The following is a 22,206-nucleotide window of genomic DNA, read 5'->3' on the forward strand; positions in this document are numbered from 1 at the left end:
CTCGCTTTTTAAAGTAGCTCACTGACCTAACACAGATGGATTGGTGAAAGGAGAGATTTATCCCATAACTTTCATCGTTCCATGTCACTCCTGATCAGAGATGAGCATACTACGGAGTAAGGAGGAAAGGAAGGATCCATTTGGACGATATTATGACGGGGCCATTTGGAGTGCCAGCGCAAGTGAGCTGTTGTTGACATCATATCCTGTCGGGCTTCTTCCTCCCTGTATGTCCGGAAGGTGGGGTTTTGAGTTGCAGCGGACGGTTGGTTTGTGCTGGAACAGTGGAACTCGGCAGCCCTATGCCTCGCTATTCACCATTAATGCACTCATCAAGATAGCAGCAAGAAAGGGGAAACGTCAAAATCTTGCTTTGGTAAGCTTTCAAAAATATCTAATAAATAAATGTATATTTATTACAGAGCATTTATATGTAGCTATAGGGCTACTACGTCTCTGTTCTTTCAGAGTGAGACTACCTACCAGTCGAGGCAGGTTTTCCCTCCCTTCCTTCCTTTCCTAAGTCAAATCTATAGATTTGCAGACTATGGGAATAAATGCCCATATTTGTGACTTCTGTTTGAAACGACCATAATACAATTATTCCAAATAGTGGTAGGGCCTTTACCAGTTGCACTTATCCAATTGAAAGCACACTCCCCGAGGCGGTAACGGGGATGTGGCACGATGATAATAGAAGTCCTTTAGAGACCATCAGTATTTTTATACATTGTTGCACTCAGCGGTATTATGGACTAGTAAAACAACAATGTTGCTATAATGTTGTTCTTGTATCAAGGCCAAAACAACGATCATTGATGATTAGGCTAGGCTACTGTATCACTGCGATCTTTTCTTATGTTTATTTATTTTCTTTTAGTCAGCTGTTTTGCTGAATGTAATTTAAATCATATTTTAATCCAAGTATTTAATCTGATCCCTGGCCATGAGCCACACACACAAAAAAAAAACATTTCCATTTCACACCACACACTTGTACAGCTTACGCACTTGTCGATGTGTTTAACAAGACAAATATATATATTTGTATAAATATGTTTCCTTTAGATACAGTAGGCCTATTAGATAGGCTACATATTAGATACAGTAAGAGTGTTTTAGGCAGCTGTATCTCTCATGGCTTCCTCAGATACAATGTTTCATTTAGCTCTCCCACCATTGATTATCCCAACAGACCATTTTGTGGGTAATTACACTGTTAAAACAGGCTACTATGACTTTGGGACCACATCAACCAGAGAATATACATAGGATACTTCACATCTTGTTCCATATTTGCCTTATGCATGTAAACAACACTGTGCTGCCGACATGGTTTTGTACCATTCATACATTGATTTTACAGATGTCTAATAAGGTTGCCACACCCAAGGTAGCTCACACAAATGTGTGTTTTAGTGAAATCTGATCGATCAGCAAAACTGTCTTTTCCCATAATATATTGTCTGTACTTTAGGACACATTTATCATGCATGGGTTAGTATCTTGTCTCTTTAAAAAAGGAATGACATGTATGTACTGCCCTGTCAAAATTGTTCACCAGGTCAACAGAGCAAGGCTACTTAGGCCTATAAGTAATGGCATTTTCATTTGTTACCAAAACCGATGCAGAGTATTTAGACTGAATTCTTTTTTGTGTTTAAATATATATTTTTGAATCATGTAGGCTAATAACACAGATCCTTCCTGGTTATGTTCAGCAACAATCATGTCATGTGGCCTTTATGAAGTTGATAAATTACTTAAATATTGCCTTTTTGTTTTAATTGGACACAGCATGCCCATTATTTTGTTACTTCTTACTGTTGTTCTTCAAGTTGGGTGTAGCCTTTATATGGCCTTTATCACATGACATGACAGACATGGGCTGTATGGTGTGGAACAGTTACATCACCCTTATCACCAGGGTGTGGGAGGGGCACACACACACACACACTTTCCTCTCTCTCCAGCATTCTGACCGTACTGTGCTGTAATAAGTTAACATAAGACACTGGCCTTGCAACTCAATATTAGGAAGGTGTTCCTAATGTTTGGTATACTCAGTGTAAATTAAATAAAAATAGCCGAGTACACACACCAAATCAGGTGCAGGTGCATCACAAGCTCAGCAGGGCCAAAAAGAGAAGTTATAAGAACCCTTTTTCCACATGTAGGCCTACTTTTCAGGTGCATCACAAGTTCAGAAACGCTGGTCAGCAACATAATAAACTAAAGCACTGATCATTGAGAACGAGATCAGAATGACTGCTAAGGCTTGATCCATAAATGCAATAATTAAATAGGTAGCCACGCCTACAAAATTTAAACAATCCATATGTTCAAATCAAAAGGCATGATTACCATGACATCAATACAGCTGCTACACACCGAGTCCCCGGTGCCGACACATTCAGAAATCAAAAGATGGTTTAGTATTTAGTTTAAAAGACCAAGAGAACAAGAAACACTTTTTAGTGAGAAAACAGAAATCCACTTAGGGGGAAAAAATATATAAAAAAGAATGATCAAATATGTATACTCTTAGAAAAAAAGGTGCTGTCTAGAAATGGGTTCTTCGACTGGTCCCATAGGAGAACCCTTTGAATAACCTTATTTGGTCCCATATAGAACTCTTTTCTTTCCATGTAGAACCCTTTCTACAGATGGTTCTACATGGAACCCAAAAGGGTTCTACCTGGAGCCAAATAAGGTTATTCAAAGGGTTCTCCTATGGGACCAGTCAAAGAACCCTTTTGGAAACCGTTTGTCTAAGAGTGTTGTAGCCTACGATGCAATACTCGTGATCATTTTAATTTGAACACCACCACAGAAGCTTTGGGCACCTTCCCAGTTAAGTAGCCTAGTTTGGCTACTTGAAGAGAACTAGAACCTATCATTCGCAGCCCAACTCTTCCAATGCATTGTGGAAAAGTGTGCATCGAATTCTACTAGATGGAGATCCAAAATGAGACTAACATCCTGGCATTTAAACCATACTCAATTTTCGAAATGTTGTATACTATTGAACATTCTATTTTCACATACTGAGAATGTATCATGTATGATTGCGTTGTTTCCCGCTATTTGTTGATTTAGGTAGCGTATCACCATATCTAATTGATCAGCTGTTGTCAAAATGAAATGAGTATGACATCCCGGCATTTAAAGTATACTCGATTTTCAAATTGTCTCATACTAGTAAACTTTTTTTCCCTCAAGCATACTCAAACGGACTATTATTTAGGATGTAAGTATGGGTGTTCAGGCACAGCCAGTGAGCTGTGTAATAGTAACATCCCCATATTAAGCTCTCTGTGCCTCAGGGTGGACCAAGCCTAGTTTCATTCTCTCTCTTGAGGAATAGAGCATGGACAAAACCCACCCATTTTGACTATATTATGTGTTCCTCTGTTCTGTCATGTGGTAGTGCCACATTGGACTCTGAGTGCAGCCAGTTAACCGTAACATTTACCTTGTTAAGTGAAACTGCTGACTACAGTATATCCTCCATCAACTGGACCAGTTGTTGTTGGCTGTTACACATTCCAGACAATATTCCAAAAAATAATACAGGAAATAATCATTTCAAAATCAAGGGAATCAAATCAAGGGAATCACAAGGAGATGAATGATTCCGAAGTGTAGTAGCCTAGATATTCCATATGTAAACATAGGCCTGTTTTGTACAGCTGGTGTTGCCTTGTGCTTTCCCTTCCTGGTGCTTTCCCTTCCTTGTGCTCTTTTAAGTTTCAGAAGGGAACCCAAAATAAGGTTGTATTCAGAGCATTCTTCTGTCTTTGAAGGCAGAATGTAGAGACCGTCCTATCAGATCCTCATTTAGGTCCCCTTAACAAGATAACATGACTTTCTACAGCAGGAGTCCTGTCTAGTCTTAAGTCACATCTTTTTTAAGTTTAACTTCAGATGACCAGCCCAGTGTGTCTGACTGAACGTGAAGGCATTCACATTCTCCTTCCCACAGCTGGTGTTCGTGTTAGGTGTCTTTGTCCCTAACTGAATAAACAGTTTTGTTTATAACCCATTAAAGTCAACAGACTTTTGTTAAGTGAAGTTCTGAGAGATTTGGAATGTCTTATGACAAGGATTATTAATGGGTAATGGTCTAGGCTAGGGTATGCATGGTGGTCATAAATGAATGCTTTCGCAGATGAGAAAAAAGTGGCATGCAAGGCCTTGACTTTCTGATGCTGTTCTGTCTCAGTGAGACTGCTTTATTTCCCTCACTGATTGTGAAGGACTGTCAGAATCTTTGTTTCTGTGGAGAAAGGTCCTGAGATTGGTACTGGACTGACCCTGAATTCTTTCTCTCTCCCCGAGCCCTAAGACACTCACTCAGGCTGTGGATGTTTATGTGACTGTCTCAGAGCTACTCAAAGCCCTTTCGTTTAAAATGTAATCCTTCTGGTTATTTCCTGTTACTGGGAGCTGTCAGAAAGAATATGACAAGTATTATCTGATATAGCAGGGGAGCGGAAAAAATGGGTTTCCTTCAGTGTTCTTCCTTTCCAGTTTAACCTGATGACATTTCTGCTCTGATCCATGACAGAGAACCCCATGCACTATTTAAAGATATTCCTAGTGACTTTAGCTGACCGTCTCTGGCCTCCTGTCCTGTCTTCTAGAAATTCATTCAGAATGTAATGACATCTGAGTAAGAAGAGAACTGTCTACTAATGATGTTGGCGGTGGAGGTTGGACTAGACAGGCACAGACATAGAGCCATTTTATATGACTTGGGAAAAGCTCATTTTCAGAGCGGAGAAAGAGAGACGGATCATCATGCCATCAATCGTCTGCTCTGCGTCGGAGTCAATGCTGTATATTTTGTTGTGAGAGTCAGGTCCTATCAGTGACCTCCTGGTGATGAATGCCTTGTTGGCTGGATGCCCCTTGTGCCTACTGGAGAGAAGAGAGAGGAGTTTAAGTAGTGGGAGCCAGCTACACCTGGGTTCAAATACAATTTGAAATTCAAAATACTTTAGGTGTGCTTGATTTGAGTATGCCTGTTGCAATGTAGCCAATGGAAAAGTCCCAAAAGGTGCACGCCCCACCTGCCTGGTATTCCAGGTAGACTAAAGCACGTATTTATTTTTGACTGATGTCGGGGATGTCTTTACAAAATGATTGTTTTCTCTCTCTTTCTCCCTTTCTCTCCTTTATTCCACACATTTCTGACTGAAGCCGAGGATGTCTTCACGAAATGCTTGTTTTCTCACTGCATGTCCCAGCAAGTCCTGGGAGGTGCCTGGTCCCCTCCTGTTGTAATGTAGCCAATGGGAAAGTCCCAAAAGTTGCAAGCCTCACCTGCCTGATATTCCAGGTAGACGAAAGCAAACACTCAATGTATTTGACATATTTCAGAGTTTACATTATTTACAGAGTATTTGAAGCCAGGTCTGGGTGGTAGTGGGTACCAGCCCTTCACCCTCCCTGGACCATAAACATAAACATGTCCACAAGCAGGGACTCTCTAGGGAGGCTGGACTGAGGGAAGCTCTCCTCTCGCCACAACCCAGCCCTGCTTGTCACCGAGTAAGCTCCTCCAGCTCTGCTCAACTTCACCCAGAGCCCAGACCCACTCATAGTCTGTTGACTTTGACAAGGGAAAAGTAGGCCTACATGTGGAAAAGGGTTCTCATAACTTCTCTTTTTGGCCCTGCTTAACTTATGTATCTGCCAGCTAGTTTGTGGTTTTTGTATCCATCTGGCCTTCTTTCCCCTTCTCCCTTTGTTCTCTCATTCCTTCCACATCTTTCTCTCGCTCTCTCTGACTGAAGCTGGGGATGTCCTTACGAAATGCATGTTTTCTCACTCTCGCTTTCTCTTCTTGCTTCCATGTGTCTCTTTTTGACTGAAGCCGAGGATGTCTTTATGAAATGCTTGTTTTCTCACTGCATGTCCCAGCAAGACCTGGGAGGTGTCTGGTCCCTCTGAGATTGTGCTCCTAACACATGAAGTTAAGCCTAATGCATAAGCTCACTACCATAGTAACATGGGTTTGATTAGAATCAGACGTTTTCTCCTTAGCCCTAAATGGTATGCAATCCAATGTATGGATTCTATGTGTTTAACTTTTTACTTTTTAAAACCAATAACACTAAGCAAAATGACTACAAAAGCAAACAGGACTATATTCTGCCTTACATCTAAGTACAGACTGCTATGCATTTTTCATTATATATATTTTCAAGACATGGGCCTTATTCTGAAGTAGGTTGGTCCGGACCGTCGTTGCAAAGGTTATTCTTATCCCCTCCATCTCTTACATACTCTACTGTAGTACATATTACATAAGGCCGTGTTCTGTTTTTAGGAAACAAGGCTTGATGAGGCTCTACCACAGGCCTATAACATTCTACTCTAATTCTTCAATGAACAACAATGTCCCACGGTCTCATAGCCTAGGCCTAACACTGCCGTCAGTCTGTCCCTGACTGTGTGCTCTGTTGAGGTAAGTCTTAATAATCACATTCATGTGGCTAGGTATGTTATGCTGTCTCTCTCTGTGCCCACTGTGTATGCTAGTGGCTCTCTGTGCCTGCCTGTGCTCTATTGAGGTTGTAGGCCTACATCTAATTTGACTAGCTCAGGCTGTGTGTGTCAGTGTCTCTTGACTGCCTGCCTGTACTGGGGGACGCTGCTCGAGGGCCTCTCAGGCTGATTACAGTTCATACCACTGCAGATGTGTGGCATTCTCCCACTCATGTCGAGTGCTGGTAATCTCTATGGGTACTGGTAATGGAACTGTGGGTTATGTTGGGTTATGTTGCAAGAGCTGTACTATTTGCACTAGCAGTGCGTGATATGGCTGTAGTGGGAGATAGACAGAGAGCCAGCGGTCTGGGGTCTGTTCAGTGCTTAGAAGGCCCCGACCGTGTCAGTAGTTGGATGATGGGCTGATATGTTTATCGCCATCACAATTGCTCTGACTAGCAGGTTTTGATTCCAGGCCACTATGGCCACATAGCATCTGAGTCAGAAGGTTGTGAGTGGGATGTGTTGGATAGATATGAGCGTCGCCATCACTCTGATTGCTGTCGTTTGATTCCAGGCCACCACATAAAAGCATCTGTTAGCATTATAATTTAGCACAGCATATAATCTACCGTAGTATAGCATCTATCATACCGTAGCATCTAGCACAGTAAACTCAGCAAAAATAGAAACCTCCTCTCACTGTCAACTGCATTTATTTTTAGCAAATTTAACATGTGTAAATATTTGTATGAACATTAGAAGATTCACCAACTGAGACATAAACTGAACAAGTTCCACAGACATGTGACTAACAGAAATTGAATAATGTGTCCCTGAACAAAGGGGGAGTCAAAATTAAAATGAACAGTCAGTATCTGGTGTGGCCACTAGCTGCATTAAGTACTGCAGTGCATCTTCTCCTCATGAACTCCACCAGATTTGTCAGTTCTTGCTGTGAGATGTTACCCCACTTTTCCATCAAGGCACCTGCGAGTTCCCGGACATTTCTGGAGGGAATGGCCCTAGCCCTCACCCTCCGATCCAACAGGGCCCAGACGTGCTCAATGGGATTGAGATCTGGGCTCTTCGCTGGCCATGACAGAACACTGACATTCCTGTCTTGCAGGAAATCACGCACAGAACGAGCAGTATGGCTGGTGGCATTGTCATGCTGGAGAGTCATGTCAGGATGAGCCTGCAGGAAGGGTACCACATGAGGGAGGAGGATGTCTTCCCTGTAACGCACAGTGTTGAGATTGCCTGCAATGACAACAAGCGCAGTCCGATGATGCTGTGACACACCGCCCCAGACCATGACGGACCCTCCACCTCCAAATCGGTCCCGCTCCAGAGTACACGCCTCGGTGTAATGCTCATTCCTTCAACGATAAACGCGAATCCGACCATCACCCCTGGTGAGACAAAACCGCGACTCGTCAGTGAAGAGCACTTTTTTGCCAATCATGACTGGTCCAGAGACAGTGGGTTTGTGCCCATAGGCGACATTGTTGCCAGTGATGTCTGGTGAGGACCTGCCTTACAACAGGCCTACAAGCCCTCAGTCCAGCCTCTCTCAGCCTATTGCGGACAGTCTGAGCACTGATGGAGGGATTGTACGTTCCTTGTGTAACTCGGGCAGTTGTTGTTGCCATCCTGTACCGGTCCCGCAGGTGTCATGTTCGGATGTACCGATCCTGTGCAGGTGTTGTAACACGTGGTGTGTCACTGCGAGGACGATCAGCTGTCTGTCCTGTCTCTCTGTAGCGCTGTCTTAGGCGTCTCACAGTACAGACACTGCAATTTATTGCCCTGGCCACATCTGCAGTCCTCATGCCTCCTTGCAGCATGCCTAAGGCACGTTCATGCAGATGAGCAGGAACATCCTTAGGCATCTTTCGTTTGGTGTTTGTCAGAGTCAGTAGAAGGGCCTCTTTAGTGTCCTAAGTTTTCATAACTGTGACCTTAATTGCCTACCGTCTGTAAGCTGTTAGTGTCTTAATGACTGTTCCACAGGTGCATGTACATTAATTGTTTATGGTTCATTGAACAAGCATGGGAAACAGTGTTTAAACCCTTTACAATGAAGATTTGTGAAGTTTTTTGGATTTTGACAAATTAGTTTAAATAGCATAGCAGATAACATCTGTTAGCATCTTTTTCCTGGTTATGCTACCACCATGTTGAGATCCAAGCTCCTCTTTGGATATCCCAAAGACCCCCTTGCGTCCTTCACTCTAGGCAGCCAGGCACCCGTGATCCCTGAGAGGGATTTGAGATGAACTGGGACATGCCCTGTCTCCATGGTAACCCATTGACTGGAGCCTAGGGGCCACTGTGTGTGTGTGTGTGGGGGGGGCTGCTTTGTTTCCCTTGAAAATTTTCAGAGGATGAGTAGACCTACAGCTTACAAATGTTAGCCGATAGAGCTAAGAGATGGGGACAAGACAACTAGGAGAGGAGGATGCAGTTTCTTTTTTGGAAAAAATGGAGAGTGAGCTGTAAATTAGTACTACAGATCAAGAAATGTACCCGAGTCTCAAACGAAAGGAAATAAATAGAAAAGCTGATTGAGTGCTTAGGAGTTGTATGAGTGTGTGGTAGCAGTATGGGATTGGAGGGTGGGGAGTATCTGGGAGGTTCCCTGTATCCCCTTTATAAGTCAACCCCCCCCCCCTCCTAATCATCCCCAGATATACTAAAAAAAACAGTCCTCTGGTACTGAACCCCAACTGAAAGACTACTCCTCTCTGATGTCATCACAAAATTACATATGGTGTTTTTGCTCTACATATTCAAGAACATTGTGTATAGCTATATGCTCCTATAAGACCTATAAACAGTAATCTGTTTATTAGACTTATAAACACTGATCTAAGTGTGTTAGATCAGCCCTTATATATGATATATTCTCCCTATTTAAATACTAGGGAATGCCCTCCACAAGTGCATTTATGAATGTAGTGAATTAGGGGTGTTAAGAATTCAGAAGAGTGAATGTACTACTAAGCGACTAGGGTGGTTGGATCAGGCTTGAAACAGAGACCCAGTTTAGCACCCTGCTGCCCAAATTAGTCAAAGAGTCCTCTGTGTGTTCCTCTGCTGGGGATGGTTAGTATGCATTGTGGGGTGTCGGGCAGCTCAGATTGGGGAGCTGCTTTACCTCACAAATTAGCCCCAGAATCTTTATTTTAACTGAATGGACCTTAAATACTGTTTCAAATATGATCTTTAAAGAAAGTAAACATTGAACAAAATTGCAATTAAAGTACAAATGAATCCCTCTCTCCGTCTCAATTATTCATAAGCCCTCTGATGATAAACAAGGGGTGGGTCTCAATAATATTTCCTTTCTCCTGAAGTGTGCACCCGTTCACTACTTCCTGGTCGAGGCATGGACGTTTAACCATATTTCTTATACTAGTCAATTCCTTTTAAATCAGTGAAGGGAAGTGAAGAAGTTTACACTTTGGGAGAAATTAGGTCATTGGGACATTCCCAGAGTTTGTGAGTATTCCCCTGAACTCCCTGTCCCTCTGTGCAAGGTGCTGCTTAGGTTACAGATGAAATCCCCTTCCCCTAAACACCTGCCTCATGACTTTAACTGTAGAGTCCACTCTGGCCACAATCAATGCAACAATAATCCATAAGCTATCTACCATACTTATTCTAGAGAAAGACTAGAAGGGAACTTGCTGCTCATACCATTCACTTTGTGGAAATAGGAGAAAGAGAATAGCTTTTTGTGTGTCTCTTTCTCATCGGTTCTGTGCCCCTAGTGCGTGATGTGCTGAACAGGTGAGGAGGTTCTGTGCCCCTAGTGCATGATGTACCGAACAGGTGATGAGGAACTGGCTAGTCCTGGTACTGTTTTGGAGGGAAGTGAGATGTGAGTTCGCCCAGAGGAAGTGCATATACTGTAGCTTGGGGTGAGAGCCAGGGTTTTAGAAAAGGGAAGGGGGGCCTGGCTGGGGGATGTTTTCTGGGCCATCGATCCCCCTGTTTTCCCCATCACATTTTTCAGAAAGTCCCCAACTGGCCTTTAAGGTGAAGGCAGGAAGAGTCCTACCAGACAACTGCATTTTAAACACTTTACCAGAGTATGCTAACATAGTGGTTGCATCATGGCTCATGTTTTGAAACTCATCACGTTTTATAGCTTCAACTTACTTTTATGATTAAGGAAGGAAGGAAGGACTGACTAAGATTTGTTGAAGATGTTGTAGCATGACTAACTGAATGAATAACTGATCTGTTGTTGATGAAGTTACATTATCTGAATTAATTTAATTAAATTAGGTTGTTTTCCAGTACTATACTTCTATTTTAGTCAGTGTGTTGTTGATGAGTCAGTGTAAATGGCAGGATATGTTCTGTATCACAATAATATGGACCTGACTCTGGCTTCTGAAACCCATCATTTCAGTCAATGTTCTGTTAGGTTGACTGCTGTTTAATTGTAGTTACCTGTACACCATGTTGCCTGTCACCTGACTTTATCCTGACTGGCATCCTGACTTTATCCTGACTTCTTGACTCGGTCTCATTGTGTGTTGGATGGAAGTAACACATTTACTGTACCTCCTGTTTTAAAGTGCTGAGCTCGTCACTTAGCAGGTTCAGCCTGCAGCCACCCGGTGTGTCCTTCCTGTCCACTCAGGTCTGCCTCTGTCGGCCTCTAGAAACAAAGACAGGATGTTACATGGGCAGACCTATTTTTTCCTTGACAGGAAGATCCAGGGTGACCTGGCATCCCATAAGGCCACTCCTCCCTTCACCCCCCCCAGTTAGTGGTGTTACCTTCACGAAGCTATTTGTTTTCTGCTACAGACATATCATAGCTTAGCTGTGGGCAATTGTGCAGGAAAAACAGTTGAGTGTCCAGGTTTGTTCATCGATATACTCCACAGCAGGTATTCCCAAACTGGGGCAATGCCGTCGGTGGTACGCCAAATAAAATAAAATTAAACCATCTAGTGTTCAACACAATGTCATATACAGGTAACCCAGTCAAATAATTAACATCCAATCACATGAACCTTTACTCTCTCGCTGGAATTCCACTAACGGTCCGTATGTAGCCAAACGTAGCTGCTGCTCATTCCGTTTGCTCAAAAATTGATAAATGGTTAAAAAAAAGGAAGGCCCGCGTCCAGAGAGACACATACCAGCTCTATTGGTAGTACTGCTACTACCAGCAGTACTATACCTGCACCTGTCGACGACACAAGTTGTTCTGCTTCCACGAGCACATCCAATGCTAGCATCAGTAATTCTACATTTGTTGTTAGCCTAGCTAGCATGGACACTGACAGTTGTGATTCTGATGCATAAAAAAAAGTTGTGATTCTGGTGCAGCCGAAGAGCTACTGCCCCCTTACCTGGGAAAACACCAAACAACAGACATGCGCATTGGACCATCGAAGAGGCGCAAATATGATGAGAACTACATTGATTTGGGGTTCACCTATATTGAGAGCAGTGCCTTTCCTCAGCCACAGTGTGTTATATGTGGAAAAGTACTATCTCACAACTTGATGAAACCTTCACTCTTGCGCAGACATTTAGAAACAAAATATGCCAATTTGAAAAATAAGCCACAGGAGTTTTTTGAGCGAGAATTAAGACGACTTTCGAGTAGTAAGATATGTATAAAAGCAACATACACCATTAATAAGAAGGGGCTAGAAGAGTTTTATATGGTGCGCTACTGAGTGGCTAGGACAGGCAAGCCCCATACTATTGTGGAGGACCTAATTCTTCCAGCTGCCGCAGATATGGTTGGGACAATACCGGGGGGAAATGCCAAAAAAACTATACAGACAATGCCTTCATCAAACAACACTGTTTCACGATGCATTAGTGACATGGCAGGAGATGTTTTGAAACAATAACTGCTTCGCATACAGACGTGGTGAGCCTGGCCCAGCTCCTAGTATATGTCCATTATGTTTATGGTGGGTCAATTAAGGAAGACATCCTATTCTACAAACCACTGGAAACCAGGACAGCAGGAAAGTATTTTTTAGTACTGGACAGCGTTGTGACATCAAATGGACTTTGGTGGTCAATATGTGTTGGTATCTGTACTGATGGCACAAAAGCCATGACAGGGAGACATAGGGGAGTGGTAACGCATGTGCAAGCAGTTGCTCCCGACACCACTTGGGTACACTGTAGCATCCACCGAGAGGCTCTTGCTGCCAAAGGAATGCCTGACAGCTTGAAAGACATTTTGGACACTACAGTGAAAATGGTTAACTTTGTTAAAGCAAGGCCCCTGAACTTTTGTGTATTTTCTACACTATGCAATGATATGGGCAGTGGTAATTTACAACATACAGAAGTGCACTGGTTATCAAGGAGCAAAGTATTGACACATTTTTTTTTAAATTGAGAGACGAGTTTAAAGTTTTCTTTACTGAACATAATTTTCACTTGTCTGATCGCTTGCATGATGACTAGTTTCTCACACGAATGGCCTATCTGGGTGATGTTTTTCCTCGCCTGAATTATCTGAATGTAGGATTACTGGGACTCTCCACAACTATATTTAATGTGCGGGACAAAATTGAGGCTATGATTAAGAAGTTGGAGCTCTTCTCTGTCTGTATTAACAAGGACAACACACAGGCCTTTCCATCATTGGATAATTTTTTTGTGTGTAAATTAACTCAAGCTTATGGACAATGTCAAATGTGATATAGTGAAGCACCTGAGTGAGTTGGGTGCGCAATTACGCAGGTACTTTCCTGAAACGTGTGACAGAAACAACTGGATTCGTTATCCCTTTCATGCCCTGCCTTCAGTCCACTTACCGATATCTGAACAAGAGAGCCTCATCGAAATTGCAACAAGCGGTTCTGTGAAAATTTTATTCAATCAGAAGCCACTGCCAGATTTCGGGATTGGGCTGCTCTCCAGAGTATCCTGCCTTGGCAAATCGTGCTGTTTTTTTAATTTATTTTTTAATTTCATCTTTATTTAACCAGGTAGGCTAGTTGAGAACAAGTTCTCATTTGCAACTGCGACCTGGCCAAGATAAAGCATAGCAGTGTGAACAGACAACACAGAGTTACACATGGAGTAAACAATTAACAAGTCAAAAACACAGTAGAAAAAAAACGGGGAGTCTATATACAATGTGTGCAAAAGGCATGAGGAGGTAGGCGAATAATTACAATTTTGCAGATTAACACTGGAGTGATAAATGATCAGATGGTCATGTACAGGTAGAGATATTGGTGTGCAAAAGAGCAGAAAAGTAAATAAATAAAAACAGTATGGGGATGAGGTAGGTGAAAATGGGTGGGCTATTTACCAATAGACTATGTACAGCTGCAGCGATCGGTTAGCTGCTCAGATAGCTGATGTTTGAAGTTGGTGAGGGAGATAAAAGTCTCCAACTTCAGCGATTTTTGCAGTTCGTTCCAGTCACAGGCAGCAGAGTACTGGAACGAAAGGCGGCCAAATGAGGTGTTGGCTTTAGGGATGATCAGTGAGATACACCTGCTGGAGCGCGTGCTACGGATGGGTGTTGCCATCGTGACCAGTGAACTGAGATAAGGCGGAGCTTTACCTAGCATGGACTTGTAGATGACCTGGAGCCAGTGGGTCTGGCGACGAATATGTAGCGAGGTCCAGCCAACTAGAGCATACAAGTCGCAGTGGTGGGTGGTATAAGGTGCTTTAGTGACAAAACGGATGGCACTGTGATAGACTGCATCCAGTTTGCTGAGTAGAGTGTTGGAAGCCATTTTGTAGATGACATCGCCGAAGTCGAGGATCGGTAGGATAGTCAGTTTTACTAGGGTAAGCTTGGTGGCGTGAGTGAAGGAGGCTTTGTTGCGGAATAGAAAGCCGACTCTTGATTTGATTTTCGATTGGAGATGTTTGATATGAGTCTGGAAGGAGAGTTTGCAGTCTAGCCAGACACCTAGGTACTTATAGATGTCCTCATATTCAAGGTCGGAATCATCCAGGGTGGTGATGCTAGTCGGGCATGCGGGTGCAGGCAGCGATCGGTTGAAAAGCATGCATTTGGTTTTACTAGCGTTTAAGAGCAGTTGGAGGCCACGGAAGGAGTGTTGTATGGCATTGAAGCTCGTTTGGAGGTTAGATAGCACAGTGTCCAATGACGGGCCGAAAGTATATAGAATGGTGTCGTCTGCGTAGAGGTGGATCAGGGAATCGCCCGCAGCAAGAGCAACATCATTGATATATACAGAGAAAAGAGTCGGCCCGAGAATTGAACCCTGTGGCACCCCCATAGAGACTGCCAGAGGACCGGACAGCATGCCCTCCGATTTGACACACTGAACTCTGTCTGCAAAGTAATTGGTGAACCAGGCAAGGCAGTCATCCGAAAAACCGAGGCTACTGAGTCTGCCGATATGAATATGGTGATTGACAGAGTCGAAAGCCTTGGCAAGGTCGATGAAGACGGCTGCACAGTACTGTCTTTTATCGATGGCGGTTATGATATCGTTTAGTACCTTGAGTGTGGCTGAGGTGCACCCGTGACCGGCTCGGAAACCAGATTGCACAGCGGAGAAGGTACGGTGGGATTCGAGATGGTCAGTGACCTGTTTGTTGACTTGGCTTTCGAAGACCTTAGATAGGCAGGGCAGGATGGATATAGGTCTGTAACAGTTTGGGTCCAGGGTGTCTCCCCCTTTGAAGAGGGGGATGACTGCGGCAGCTTTCCAATCCTTGGGGATCTCAGACGATATGAAAGAGAGGTTGAACAGGCTGGTAATAGGGGTTGCGACAATGGCGGCGGATAGTTTCAGAAATAGAGGGTTAAGACACTGATGCCCTTTGCAACCATTTACCTATGTGAGAGTGGATTCTCGGCCCTCGCTAGCTTGAAAACTAAATACAGGCACGGATTGTGTGTGGGAAATTATTTAAGACTAAGACTCTCTCCAATACAACCCAACATTGCAGAGTTATGTGCATCCTTTCAAGCACACCCTTCTCATGAACCTGTGGTGAGTTATTCACAATATTCGATGAACAGATAAAGTTTTATCTTTAAGGTGTAAAGAGAAAAATGAGAGCTCTTTGTCACTTCCCACTTCCCACGAGCCGGGTTGTGACAAAACTCACACTCATTCTTATGTTTAATAAATGTATCGTATAGTGTATGTGTGGCAGGCTTACAATGATGGCAAAAAAACAACATTTGAGAGTGTACTGACCCTGGTGCTAGATGGGGTATGCAGCTGGAGGTTGAATGTTTGAAGGGGTACAGGACTATAAAAAGTTTGGGAACCACTGCTCTATGGTAATAAAAAATGTTGTTTTTGCTTTAAATTCACCATCAAGATTACACATTCTCTATCCCGGATGCCATTTATTTGACTTGACTTTACAGTCAAACAGTAATGTGCACACTCACTGAAACACTTTTTGAGTGTGTTTATGTCGAGCTGACAGGTTTGCTGGTATGGAGGATCAGACAAGAAGACTTTCCCAGGAAGCTGGGAAAGCTCTGGGTTTCCGAAGACAGAAATCCCCTGAGGCAGGATGAGAACCGGAGACCAGCAAAGTCTCCACCCCTCTAAACAGAAACTTTCAGCCAGTTTCGGGCAAGTCTATGGGCTAAATGTCCCCTCCCTAATATGATCAGTGATGAAAAATCAGCGTGTTGGAACAACGTTCGTCTTTAGTTGTCACGTCCCACAATCCGTCGACAGATGCCACTGGGCAATTCCACAGTAATGGAATATATTTTTGTTCGCTTAAAATATCTTTGAAATCAATTGTTTTTGTTTGGTATACATTTTAAAGTGGAAAATCTGAGTCTCAGCGTAATTCCGTTACCATGGAATTGCCCTACTAACATTTATCTTATGTGCATCAGTCCATGAGAATTTACCTGTACAGGTGTGGGGTGGAGGTTGTCATGGTAACCAGCTAAGCTTGGCCGTGGCCATGCCTGGAGGGAAGGGTAGAGTGGAGAGAGAGATGTGTGTCAGTAGGCTACTATGCTACACAGAAACAGTAAGGACAGGGCTTGGTCCCATCCTTGACAAAGCCTTCACAACAGTGTGAAGGGAGAGGTCACAGGATGTTACAGAATACAATACATTTTACAGCTCCAATGAATCATCATTACAGTGACTGTATGAGGGGAGTTGTTAAAATGTTTGGAGATGACTTCACTTGTGTGTGTGTGTGGTCAATGTGTGTAGGAGAGTTGCCTAAAAATAATAATCTGTTATTTCCATGACTCTTTCTGTTGATAACTCACAGTTCAAACACTGCTCCAAGAAGTTCTAAACCTGTTCTCACTGAAGCTCAAAGGCCATGATTGTTAAAATATATTGCAGACGATATGTTATTAAACTGCTTTATCAAAGGCTATCAAGTTGCCCAGAGCATATTATAATTTCACCCACTGAACTAGTTTGACATAATGTCCTTCGTCACTAAAATAGATTTTCTGTGTATGCAGGTATATTGCCCTGGCCTGAAGGTGTCTTACTGCTCTTCCTTTGAGGTTTTCTATGAGTTAGGCTGTCCTTAAAATAGGTATTTATCATGGTTCAAAATCCCACCCTACAGTAGGCATGCGTTTGATCGGTGGTATTGCCCTTTAGATGGTGAACCCCACTAAGCCAGCTATTAAAGTCTGCTGTGAGATTCATGACCAGCCTATTTGGCAGTGTGGGGTTGAGGTTTGGGACTGGCTGCAACGTAGGCTAGTTTGGTTTCACAAGCTTGGTTCAACTATGTGTAAGGTTTTGTGAGTGCTTTTCATCAAACAGGTTGACCATCAGTTTTAGTAGGCTCTGTGATTGACTGGGCAATGTGTGTGTGTACTGTGTGTATTTGGTATTTTATTAGGATCCCCATTAGCTGTTGCAAAAGCAGCAGCTACTCTTCCTGGGGTCCACACAAAACATGAAACATAATACAGAATGACATAATGTCACGTTCTGACCTTAGTTCTTTTGTTATGTCTTTGTTTTAGTATGGTCAGGGCGTGAGTTGGGTGGGTAGTCTATGCTCTTTTTTCTATGTCTATGTTCTATGTTGTGGATTTGTGTTTGGCCTGGTATGGTTCTCAATCAGAGGCAGGTGTCGTTCGTTGTCTCTGATTGAGAATCATACTTAGGTAGCCTTTTCCCACCTGTGTTCTGTGGGTGATTATTTTCTGTTCTGTGTTTTGCTTCACCGTTCAGGACTGTTCGTTTTGTCGTTTTATTGTTTTTGTTCAGTGTTCAGTATTCTTATTAAAACCATATGGACACTTACCACGCTGCGCATTGGTCCTCCTCTTCTTCCACCCACGACGAGCGTTACACATAATACAGAACATCAATAAACAAGAACAGCTCAAAGGACTGTTGCTGTGTGTATTATCTGTATTGTTTGTGTGTGTGTATGTGTGTGTGTTCACTGACTGACTGTTGTACTTTCTGTCTCTACAGGTGGTGTCAGTGAGTGTTTGGACATAGTGACGGTGTGTGACAGAGACCAGAGATGGCTGCCAGTAAAAGTAAGACCCAGAGTTCTCTGGCCTTGCACAAAGTCATAATGGTGGGGAGTGGTGGCGTGGGCAAGTCCGCCCTCACACTGCAGTTCATGTACGACGAGGTGAGAGCACGACACACATACTTGTTAGGGCTGGGAATTGCCAGGGTCCTCACAATATGATATTATCATGATACTTAGGTGCCGATATGATTTTATTGTGATTCAATGTTCTTAACATATTGCTTACCATATATCTGCTGCAGAGGGACAAGAGAGAGCCATAAGAAAATTAGTTTTGATCAGCCATGGAAATAAGTGCTGAAAACAAATTGGCTCCATATTTAAAAATAATATGGAGAACAAGCTATGAAGGAAAAAAAACTGGAATTTTGGTGCAGGTACAGCCAACTAGTGCAAAAAATGATAGTCAAAACTATACGATATATCGTCAAAAATAATATCCCGATATTTAACTATATCGACTTTCCCCCCATCACTAATACTTGTTACTTTTTGTCATATGTTAATGTTTCAAAGCTGTATTGTGTAGAAGCTTTGTTTATACCTAATTTATACCTAATATTCTTGACGATGCCTCCCAGCCTATTTCCACATTACACTCTGTGATGTACTGTCGTGACTGATGAATCGTTCTGACGGTTCTGTGGTTCCTCCTCCTAGTTCGTGGAGGACTATGAGCCCACCAAGGCAGACAGCTACAGGAAGAAGGTGGTGCTAGATGGAGAGGAGGTCCAGATCGACATTCTGGACACGGCTGGACAGGAGGACTATGCTGCCATCAGAGACAACTACTTCAGGAGTGGAGAGGGCTTCCTGCTAGTCTTCTCCATCACAGAACACGAGTCCTTCACAGCTACTGCAGAGTTCAGGTTGGTACCATGACTAACTCCTCATGTATCCTAGCATGGCATTGACGGCAGCCTAATGTGATTCAGACTGAACACTCACTATGACAGTAGTGACGGAATACTCGGAAACTATGATTTGCGTGAGTGTCCGTGTGTGTGTGTTTGCCTGCAATATAGACCTAGGAAATCATTTCCATGACTTCTTGATTGTAAGACCATACACCTCTATTCCCTTTTCCCTATGTTTGTCCTTTGCACCTGACCTCAATGCTTGTCTCTGGATCCAGATAAAGTATTTGTAATGCTTGTAATGTGTGTGTTTCAGGGAGCAGATACTGCGGGTGAAGGCAGAGGAGGATAAGATTCCTCTGTTGGTTGTGGGGAACAAGTCTGACTTGGAGGACCGCAGACAGGTCTCTGTAGACGAGGCCCGAGCCAAGGCAGAGGAGTGGGGGGTGCAGTATGTAGAGACATCAGCTAAGACACGAGCCAACGTTGACAAGGTACTGTCACTGTGTGTGTGTAATTACTGCAGACAATTATGTTCCATATGCCATTTTCAAGTTGATAAAGTGATTCAGAAATAGTGGTGGACCATGACTGATAATTGTCCGTTCAGGTAAATGTGTCTAGCAACATTGTTTATTTTAAATTCTCAAGGTATTCTTTGACCTAATGCGAGAGGTGCGAGGCAAGAAGATGTCGGAAAACAAGGACAAAAACGGCAAGGGAAAGAACAAGAATAAGAACAAGAAGAGTTTCAAAGAGCGATGCTGTTTACTCTGAACCCAACATAGACCTTTACAACACAAAACACCACAATCTATTGTTACTCTGAGGAACCAACCAGCTCAGAATCACATCAGAACGTCCATCCTCACATTGAGTCAAAAGTTTTAGATTTGTTTTTAATCTGGCCATAGTAGGTTTGTTTAGCAGGTATGGGGTTAGTTCCATTTCAACTCTGTCAATTCCGTAAGTAAACTAAAATTCCAGTAGCAATTTTGCTCATTGCTTTTCAATAAGGGAAATTGGAATTTCAGTTTACTTCTAGAAGTGAAATGGAATTGACCCCAACCCAGGTGTTTACCACGTTCTCAACCACTGTTTTTGCAACTAAAACTTAAGGTTAGATAGCCTGACTGTTTATTGTTTTTAATGGAAGGTGGCCATTGTTCTGCTACTCTGTGACTTGATCTGCAATGCCTGACCGCTCCCCTGATAACAACCTAATGACCAAACTGCCTCCAACACTAACTTCAGTCTGCTTTGATCTTGTTCTGTCTATCTCAATAGATCTGTCCTTTATGATCAACTTATACCATTTATTTTCATCAAGAATGGGCCTTGGGACATTTTTGTCTAGAATGGGAATGGATCTGTGAATGGGGATTGTTTCAGTCAAGCACAGAAATGTAGCGAAACTCATTTCAATGCTTTTCACTGATGTCTATGTGGTCATGGACATCACCACTAATCTGTGTTTCTTAATGAAAAAAAAAAAGATTTCCTAGTTAGTAAGAGTTGGGGACTAAGACTGAACTTGTCATTGTTTCCTTTACAATAGGATAAAGCAATTGTCAATCAAGAAGGCTCATTGCCTAAGGATTCAAAGCACATGTGGGGGCCAGGAGTTTCTTCGGGTCAGTTTACATTGTCAGGAAAAACTCCTGAACCTAGTCTAAGAATGATGGATGTTGAGGTGTGAAGTTGTAAGTTTACTAACCAGAACTCCCGTGGCAGTTAGCATGCAGTGTTTTTGGAGCCACCTGCTGGCACTTATTGGGTACTTCCTGGTAAATACAGGAACTGAAATGGAACTTTGCCACATCTATTAGTCTGTGCAATATGGGTCAGTTGGCACCATAAGAGGAGAGTGAGATTTAAGTACACTCTGTGTTGCCATTAACTATCAGCCAGTCAACGTCAGCTTTGGGTTATTAATATTTGTACTTATTATGGATTTTATTCTAATGCTTTTGTAGAAAGTGCACTACATTGTTGCCAATACCTTAAAAAACAAGAACTCTTCAAAGTTCCCATGCTGAAGAATGCTAAAGCAGTTTGTGCCAACACCATTAAGGATATCATGATATAGGCTACCAGCTCACTGATATAGGCTACCAACTCACTACCAATTCACCCCTCTATATAAATAATGTTTGTATATTAACTGAGTGTATGTATGTAGGTATGTATGTGCATCAGACAACAGTTGATACTTCTGGTTCATTTGTGTCTGTGTGAACGAACTTTGGTCATGTTCATAAGGCATCAAATTGAACAAAATGGACAGGCACATGAAGGGACTACCTGGACTTGACCAATAGGAAATTGATTATTATTTTTTTTCTACCTAAAATAATGTATTGTGCCCTAATGAATGCTACTCTGGTGAGGGACACAGCTCGTTTGCTGTTATTGTTGGATCAGTCACTCTGTTCTGCCCTACAACAGTAAAGTAATATTTCCAACAACCACTGTCCTAATCATTCTGCTCTTTAATAACAATCTGTGTCCTACTCTTTTCTTTTAAAGTTAGTCTATTATTGCTAGGGTTTCACCTTTTTTGAACAAAAAATACTTCAAAATATGTTGCCAAATAAATGCTTTTTTCTTTGTAAAGTTGGTGGTCTTCAATCGCAACGTAAAATGGTCAATCATGAAATATTGGATTCAACCTGTTAGATTTAGATAATGTTGTCTTTGTTGATATGTGTTGAATGTATATTTTGAAATGCCTACTAGTCTCAGTACATGATACATCTCATATTTCCTTCAGAATTATAGTGTAAAGTACTGTAATGGTAGGGAAGCAAACATGCCATACAGTATCCTCTACAGGTCATTCACAGTACATTGAAAATCAAATCAAATCAAATTTTATTTGTCACACATACACATGGTTAGCAGATGTTAATGCGAGTGTAGCGAAATGCTTGTGCTTCTAGTTCCGACAATGCAGTAATAACGAACAAGTAATCTAACTAACAATTTAAAAAAAAAACTACTGTCTTATACACAGTGTAAGGGGATAAAGAATATGTACATAAGGATATATGAATGAGTGATGGTACAGAGCAGCATAGGCAAGATACAGTAGATGATATCGAGTACAGTATATACATATGAGATGAGTATGTAAACCAAGTGGCATAGTTAAAGTGGCTAGTGATACATGTATTACATAAGGATGCAGTCGATGATATGGAGTACAGTATCTACGTATGCATATGAGATGAATAATGTAGGGTAAGTAACATTATATAAGGTAGCATTGTTTAAAGTGGCTAGTGATATATTTACATCATTTCCCATCAATTCCCATGATTAAAGTGGCTGGAGTAGAGTC

The 22,206-nt window shown here is 42.4% G+C and overlaps 1 protein-coding gene across 1 annotated transcript; it reads left to right on the plus strand.

Moving 5' to 3' along the window:
- The first annotated feature begins 222 nt into the window (after positions 1–222).
- On the plus strand, positions 223–21,479 carry ralba (v-ral simian leukemia viral oncogene homolog Ba (ras related)). The gene is made up of 5 exons (XM_024407303.2): positions 223–376; positions 17,940–18,105; positions 18,667–18,875; positions 19,180–19,357; positions 19,515–21,479. Exons 2-5 carry the CDS (start codon positions 17,992–17,994, stop codon positions 19,638–19,640), a joined length of 627 nt encoding a protein of 208 aa, XP_024263071.1. The 5' UTR covers positions 223–376; positions 17,940–17,991; the 3' UTR covers positions 19,641–21,479.
- The last annotated feature ends 727 nt before the right edge of the window (positions 21,480–22,206 follow it).

Source organism: Oncorhynchus tshawytscha, linkage group LG03, assembly GCF_018296145.1.
Source record: "Oncorhynchus tshawytscha isolate Ot180627B linkage group LG03, Otsh_v2.0, whole genome shotgun sequence".
Taxonomy (NCBI): Eukaryota; Metazoa; Chordata; class Actinopteri; order Salmoniformes; family Salmonidae; genus Oncorhynchus; species Oncorhynchus tshawytscha.

Bases quoted from the DNA above. Each gene is read 5' to 3' on its own strand.
- ralba (XM_024407303.2), top strand. From the start codon at position 17,992: ATGGCTGCCAGTAAAAGTAAGACCCAGAGTTCTCTGGCCTTGCACAAA. The intron at 18,106-18,666 runs GTGAGAGCACGA...TCCTCCTCCTAG, and splicing joins TGCAGTTCATGTACGACGAG to TTCGTGGAGGACTATGAGCC. The intron at 18,876-19,179 runs GTTGGTACCATG...TGTGTGTTTCAG, and splicing joins ACAGCTACTGCAGAGTTCAG to GGAGCAGATACTGCGGGTGA.